At 46.6% G+C, this 7,958-nt stretch overlaps 1 protein-coding gene across 1 annotated transcript; it reads right to left on the reverse strand.

Moving 5' to 3' along the window:
- Nucleotides 1–548: 548 nt before the first annotated feature.
- TPBG (trophoblast glycoprotein) lies at nucleotides 549–2,651 on the reverse strand. Its single transcript, XM_010972850.3, has one exon. It carries the CDS (start codon nucleotides 2,510–2,512, stop codon nucleotides 1,244–1,246), a length of 1,269 nt encoding a protein of 422 aa, XP_010971152.3. The 5' UTR covers nucleotides 2,513–2,651; the 3' UTR covers nucleotides 549–1,243.
- Between the last annotated feature and the right edge of the window lie 5,307 nt (nucleotides 2,652–7,958).

Here is a 7,958-nt window from a genome sequence, read left to right on the forward strand (position 1 = left end):
GAATCTAAGTTTCAATATACATTATAATCTTAGAAAAAAAATTTAAATTTCCATTTTAAAATCTCTTATTTTAGAATATTCTGTGTCTTCAAGACACTTCATCTCCATACATTTATTTGCACTGTATTTATTTCATACTCTGCTCTAAAAATCCACAGCACAATTTCATATGGAAAGTTTTATTATGTAAATAATTTTGTTCTGTCCTAACAACTTAATTAGTCTAGAAAAAGCCCCAAACCATGAACTGTTTATTATACAAAACTCTTCCCCCTTACCAACTTTATAATGCTTTTACAAAAGTGTTTAATGAATAGCATTCACTTTGGGACTATGAGACGTCTAGTTAGATGAATATTCAAATTCTCTATTTAAATCCTGAAAAGATCCACCATCTCAAAACCATCTCTAAAGTTTGTCTTTGTAAGACATTGCTTCTCTTTCATTCTCAGCTATAACTAATACCTTAATTAACATCCGAACCAGGACCATTCAGTATCATTGCCCCAATCTTTCTTTTCAAATAGCAAACTTAAACACAATTGTAATTCTTTTAAGAATCTTTATTGATTTTTTTTTAACAATTTAGTCATTTGGATCTCAATGCAGTTTATAAAAAAACTTCAGCGTAGTTTCATATAAACTGCAATCAAAAAAAGTAATTTACTTGATCAAAGAAGTTATCTGAGGTTGCAAGTTATTTTCTGTAATATGCAGAACAGTAAATGATAAGCATGCTCTCGGATGCAGGTGCTTCCGTGTACTACGGAGTTACTTTGAAGAGCTTGCTAAGGTCTGCAGGCAGTTTATGGAATGCAATCATTTTCTCCACGATTTAGGTACATGAGAAATCAAACTGATATTTACGAATTTTTTTTTCTCAAAAAAGTTGAGGCAGCTTTTGTTGAATGCTATCTGTGTGGGTACACTTGCTACGCCTTGAACTGTTCTAAGAGGAAGACAGCCAGGAGTCCATGTACATGCTGAAACGTGACAGCATCCCTCCACACGTGTTGAGTTCCAGGAAAAGGAAAAGGGGAAAACACTATGCACAGTTGTCCATCATCTTATAGTAGCAGAACACGCCAAGAAACTTTACGTAAGAAGGGAGCAAATTCTCTTCACTGCTTTCAGTCAACGTCAGTGTCTACAGTGGAGGGTGGAGGTGGAGCAAGCCTGGGACAGGATAAAGCTTAAGTCTACACTCATGCATAGTTGTCCTTATTCTGTCCTCGCCTGGTTCTCAGACATCCGAATTAGAACTGAGGTTTGTTAACCTGGGGTCCGCATTGATTTCGTATCTATAATGATACCCTTCCATGTGATCCCTGCAGGCATCTCTGATGTTATGCATCCACTTTTTTATCCCCTTGCGGTTCAAATACAAAACTAGTAGGAAAATGGCGCCTATCAGGGCTAAAACAATACCTAGGAAGACGTAAGAAGTCTGCAGGGATGGAGGGAGGAGAGGGTCACAGTCCAGGTCAGAGCTGTGGAGTTCCAAGAGAACCCGACTCCTCATTTTTTCCGGAAATGCGCAGGTGAGCCTGGCTTTGCCCTGCACTACCTCTGTCTCCTTGAGCCAGGTCACCATGTCTGCCATGTGACAGTCACAGACCCAGGGATTGTTGTCCAGGAAGACCCTGACGTGGGGCAGGCTTTGCAACTCAGCCAGGGTGCCGTTGTGCAGGACCTTGAGGGCGTTGTCCTCCAGGTGGAGGCTTTCGAGGTGTGTCAGGTTGAGGAAGGACATGTAGGTCAGGCTGACTAGGGAGTTGTTGCGCAGGTCCAGGTGCCTGAGGCCGGGCAGTTGGGCCAGAAGGTCCCGGGGCAGGTAGAGGAGGTGGTTGCTGGCCAGCTCCAGGCGGCGGAGCCCGCGGAGCGCCTGGCCCGCTCGCAGAGCCGCCGCCACCATACCCTCAAAGCTCCGGTTCTGCCACTCGGCCGGGTCCGCAGGGGGCACGATGTGGTTCAGGATCAGTTCCACCAAGGGGCTGGGGGCCGCGACGCTGGCGTTGCCGCCGGAGAAAGCAAAGGGGCTGAGCTCGGCCAGCGGGTTGTGGCTGAGGTCGAGCTGGCGCAAGCCTGGCAGATGCTCGAAGGCGCCGGCGCGCACCTCCTCCAGGCGGCTGCCGCTGAGGTTGAGCGCGGCCAGCTCGGCCAGCGGCGGCCGGCGGGCAAAGGCGCCGGCGGGGAGCACAGCCAGCTGATTGCCGGTGAGGAAGAGGTTGCGCACGTAGTGGGGCAGGTCCGCAGGCACCTCGGTGAGGTTGCGGTTCACGCACTTGACGGTGCGCGCCGCCTCGGAGCACTCGCAAGGCTGGGGGCATCCGCCCGGCAGCGGAGGCTGGGCGGACGCCGCGGAGGCCGGGAATGACGCGGAGGAGGTGGACGAGGACGCCGAGGAGGGGAGGGAGGACGAGGAGACCCAGCCCAGGAGGACCAGCGCCAGCCGCGCCAGCCGCAGCCGCCCGTCCCCGGCGGCGGGACCCCAGGAGCACCCCCCCGGCATCGCGGCTCGGGTCTCCCCGGAGCTGGGCTGGGACGGCGCCCGCTCCGAAGGCTCAGGAAGCTGGGCCCGGAGGGCGCGGGCGGGCCGGAAGCGTCCGGAGCAAACTTTCCTCTCGTGGGAGCGTTGGAGGGATGCTGCCGCTGGAACTTGGCTAACCCCCAGGCCACCGGGCGGTCCCACTCCCGGGGCCGAGTCCCCCGCCCTTTCCCTCCAGAAAGTACGCACGGCGGGTCAGGACGCTCGGCTCCGCGCTCCTCCTCCCGCTCCTCTTCCTGCCGCCGCCCCCGGGTGGCACCTCCTCGTCTCTTTTGTTGGCGCCTCACGCTGGATCCGTTGCGCGACCTGGGACAAGCGGGAGAGAAGCGTGAGGAGCGCGGCGGCTGCAGCTCCTTGAGTGCAGGAACCGGCCTCTCCAAGCAGAGTTGTCCCCGCTCTGTACCCAAGACCTCCCTCCGAAAGCCCGTCCAAGTCTCGCCCTCACCTTACCCGGGAGGGGCGCGCAACCCAAGACACCAAGCGCCAAGTCTTCTTTCCCCGGGCCCCAACAATATATACCCTTCCAGCTCCCGCCCTCCTCCTCTCCCGATCAGTCTCGTCCCCCGCGTCTAACTTCTCCCTTAATCCCCAGCGCCTCCCGACCAAACTTCTTCCCCCACCGCCTCCGCAGACGACCTGCCTTCCGGGGTCTCCACCCCCGCCGGAGTCCAGGTTAAGATGAGAGTGAAGTTTCAGGTTACAGGAGTCCTTTGATCTCTTTTAGTACCTTCTCGGATTAAGAAGTGGAGGACGGTGCGGCAGTTGCCCCCCAGCCCGCTCCCTTGCCAGGCCCTCGGATCCGAGGGGGTTCAAGTCCGCTCCAAAGGCAAGCGGAGAGGCCGTGAACAAAGCGGCGGTGGGACCCCGGACCTGCGCTACTCTCCTGCCTGAGAATGGGAAGGAGGCCCGGAGCCGCCCCCCCGTTCTCGCCTTCTCTGCCTACTCTCCATCGCTCACCTCCGCGCCGCCACCTCCGGAGACAACTCCGAGTCCCACCAGAGTCGTCTCGGCTCCGCGCTGCAGGCGCCGATTCTCCTCGCACCCCAGCACCAGGCCCAACCTCCGCAGCTGGGAAAAACCAACCCGGAGGGAGGGGGAGGGTTAGGCCTGCCAGTGGAGATGCTCCAGCCGCGTGGTCAGCCTCGGCAGCCCTTAGTAGGGGTATTTAAGAAAGGAGACTAGGTGGGGATCTGGGCTGCGCGCCTCCTCCTGGTGGAAATTGACGAGGAAGGTGCAGGAAAAGGTGAGGGAATCCCTTTTTCTCCCCCTTCCCTGGCATCCTTTGGTGGTTCCTCATTTTGCATACTGTATTTACCTTGGACAGGAACAAAACCGCCCGGTGAATCTCGTGGGATTCACCCTGATTTGGGCACTTATGGCAATAACTAGATAGGTTTAGACGTGACAGAGCAGCGCGAAGCAGCAGCATAAAGAAATAATGAAAAAGCACAGTGGCAGCAGCAAAATGCCCCGCAGCCTGCAAGGGAGTTTCATAAAGTCTTCCCACCAAAGTGATACCTTAGACTGACAACTTCAGATTTAGGTGCAATTAATGCGTCCCCACCTGTCCGGCCCCCGCCCTTCTTGGATAGTTACGGAACTTGGAAAGCGAGAAAGCCAACTTGAAGAAGGGGGAAAAAGATTGGTGGAGAGGAGATTCACTCCAGATTCATTAGCTTTTCTCCTCCCCAAATTAAAAGCAGAGGGAAGAAAACGGCAGCCAAAGCGTGCTAGAAACAAAAAGCAAATAGCGAGGACGTGAGTCACCCGGAAAGCGGACCCGCCCCCTTCACCAGATGCGGCTGTGGTGTGTCAGTGCAAGTTACTGAAGCTGGGAGAGTTCATGGGGTGGAGGTGGGAGGGAGGCTGCCTGGGGAGAACAGAAGTTTGGTACTAAAGTCTGACGTTCCAGGAGGCACCGGTTGGCAGGGCGCGTGAAGAGACTGGAGTAGGGGAATGAGACGTTGAATGATTGCATATGGGGAGGATTTGTTACAGCGGAGAGGTTTGGGGTCCTGAAAAGTCTATCGTTGCTCGCTCGATGACTCTGTATCTCCTTTGTCCTAATCAAGTAATTCCCCTTAAAGGGTGAGAAGGTGCTGGTTATTCAAGGCTTCTTCATTTTGGAGAGAAAACAGGCAATTAAAGAAAGCAGTTAGGAATATTAAGATCTGGTAATATAAAAGAAGTCGAATAAGGATTGCCTAAGTTTGTGTCTGTGACGTGTACCTTTAGTGTGAAGAAAGGGCCCACTCCCAGTGGATTCCTGATTTTACTGTTGTGGGAAGAGATAGTCTGCAGAGCCAATAGCAAAAATGGCCCCCACAAGACCTAGAGGGGCTGGTGACGGCAAAGATTGGTGCAAAAAGCCAGTTTTGTTCATTTGCATTTTCGGCACGCTTATCTAAATCACTTTTTCTTATTTTTAAAAGTGTTTTGTAACATGAATGTGAAGCACTTTGAAAAAAGAACCTCAAAAGCTGTAGTAATGTTCTGTATCCCGACTGTGGTGGTGGTGGTGGTGGTGGTTACATAAATCTGTCCATGTGTTAAAATTCATAGAACCCTGTACACCAAAAAGAGTCAATTTTACAGTATGATAATTTTTACAACAAAATTAAGTACTGAAAAAAACCCCAAAATTGAGTACTCAAAAAAAAAAAAAAACACCAAAATTAAGTACTCATGGGAAAATGTAGAAATGCTCAAGCATGATATTAATTCTGGTTCTGCTCTTTTAAGGAGAGTGAGAAGCACTTTCGAATTTAGAAAGCTGTATTCTCATTTGATCCTCCCATCAACTCAGCAATATAGATAGCATTAGATTATCGTCTTGTTATTGGTGGTAGTGTTAATCTGTTGTACAACGGAAAAACCTGGGGCTCTGAGCTAAGGATAACTAGCATTGACAGAGTCTTGAGTTTGCCAAGCCCTGGGCTGATCGCTTTTAGGAATTATCTCAGTTACTCTTCACATCAAAACTCGGGTAGGTCCTCTCACTCCAGTTTTACAGAGGAGGAAATTGAGGCAAAAGTTAAGTTACATAACTTTTTCGAATGTGTGGGTGGAGGCGGGGACCAAGCCCAGATTTGTCTGCTTCTGGTATCCATCTCACATTTTGCCTTGAGGCAAGATTGAGGAGTTTGTGTGAATTTCTACTCTGCTTCCTAAGTTCTACTTAGGCAGAACCTCACCCCTGATTCTCTTTTTTCTTATTTCCCTCTACCTGCCTGCAACTGGCAGTTGGTTATGGCTGCTTAATCAGGACTCAGAAATTTGGGGTCATCTTTAGTTTCCCCACTTACTTTGTGGCTTCTGTATACCTGTTTCTTAATCTGTAAAATGGGACCACTAATAAGACGTTAAGGCATTTTCATCAGAATTGAGATAACACATATAACACCCTTACCAAAATTGCATGTTATTATAGTGCTCTCCGTAATTACTCTCCCTCTCGCCATTTCCTGTGCACCCAACCCATCTCTGTAACTATGTGAGTGGTAGGAGTATACAGATGAACAGTTTAATGTCTCCTTCAAGTAGGGTTGTCAGACTTAGCAAATAATACAGGACACTCAGTTAATATGAATTTCAGATAAACAATAATTCTTTTTAGTTTATGTATGTCCCTGCAAAATTTGGTACATACTTACACTAAAAAACACTCATTCTTTACCTGGAATTCTAATTTAACTAGGCTTCCTGTATTTGATCTGGCAACAAAGGAGCTCATAACCTGGTGGAAGAAACATACACAGTAACAAAAGCTCTCAATGCACAACATTGAACACAGCTTTGTGCATTTATCTTACCAATCTCCTCTTTCTTTGTGTATATTTTATTTCTGTTTCTGCTGTTTATTTTTTAGTATGAATGGGACCATGGTATATGTATTATTTTTTTTTTTTTGGTTTTAAAATTACCATATATCATTCTGTGCCCATAGGTATAGGTATGCTTTCTTCTTTCTTAAAGACTGCAAAATATTCTATACTGTGGATTGTGTTACCACATTTTTTTAACTGCCCTGTTGAAAGACATTTAGATCAGTAACTACTTTTTAAAGAAGTTTTCTTCAAGTAAGAAAAGCTTACTAGGATCAGTTCTATTTTGATTGTCTTAAGCATTTAATTATCCTAAATTATCATACTTGCCTAACTCCTGACAGCTTGACAATGTTTTGTGCATGGTGCTATTTACATGCTCTAAAGCAGGATGGAGGATTTCAGAGCACCCCCCCCCATTTATTCTTCTCTTCCAAAATAAAATAAAAGAAGGCTCTGAATGTCCTAATGGAGAAGAACCAATTTAGTGTATTTCAATAGGTCACTTTATAGCCTCCAGGAAAATGTCTTTACACTGTCATTTATTTCACACAGTGTTTCTGCAGGAACAATTTCTCTTTTAGTGACCCAAAGGGAAGTCATTAGTAAATTATTAAAATATTGCTGCTGAATCCTTGAAGGGCAAGGAATAATGTAGTATTAAAAAAAAATGATGAGTGATTATGGCCACCATCATGGTAAGCACAAGGTAGAAACCATGTGGTCCAGCATGAGCAAACATCAAGATTATTTAAGACGCTAATTTCGGTCTCTGCATTAAATTAGCAAAGAATTGATAAAGGCAAACACTCTCAAATCTGAAAAATATCTAAAACACTTAAAACCAGAACAATCAACTTGATGGTCAATTTCGGGAAAAAACATTATACAGCCATGGAAAAACAATTTTTAATTGTTAATGATTAAAAAGAAAACTTTTCATGAGCTGATTTCATATCATTTGAGAAAGAAGTCAGCTTCTTGTCTAAAAGGTATAAACTAAATAAAGTATTAACTAGGCAGTGGGTTGAAAAGGACATATTGCATGAGTCAGTACAATAGAGTTTGGAACTAGTTAAAGAAACATATAGCAAAGACATTTCAGAATTTATTGGAGATTAAATAAATACTAAAGAAAGAACAAGTTAAAAGTCTGTAAAATTGGAAAGCTTAAACTGGATGGAAATATGTGATTCATCAAGGATGAGAAAATTTTGAAAGGTAAATAAAAACATTCAGACAGTCACCTGCAGAATTTTCCAGATAGCTAGCATTACAGGATTATTCAACTTTTTAAAGTGTGTAACTTTTTAAGACTGCTGTATGCCCTCCGTCTATATGAAGTTCTTGGGCTACAAAGGTAGATAAGATAAAATACCCTGCCTTCAGATTACTCACAGTCTAGCGGTGAAGTCGAACTATGTAACAGTTAAATTACATATGGTAAATTAACATATGGTAAGTACAAGAGTCAGGGGTGGAATGGGGAGATGGGAGAAGGTTTCATTGGGGAAGTGATACCTGAGTTGCACTTTGAATTACTAGTAAGAACTTGCCAAACAACAGATCAGCAAGTTGGTGAAGAG

This window comes from Camelus bactrianus, chromosome 8 (genome assembly GCF_048773025.1).
Source record: "Camelus bactrianus isolate YW-2024 breed Bactrian camel chromosome 8, ASM4877302v1, whole genome shotgun sequence".
Taxonomy (NCBI): Eukaryota; Metazoa; Chordata; class Mammalia; order Artiodactyla; family Camelidae; genus Camelus; species Camelus bactrianus.

What these genes read in the sequence shown, in the direction of transcription:
- TPBG (XM_010972850.3), bottom strand. Translation starts at nt 2,512, where the DNA reads ATGCCGGGGGGGTGCTCCTGGGGTCCCGCCGCCGGGGACGGGCGGCTG.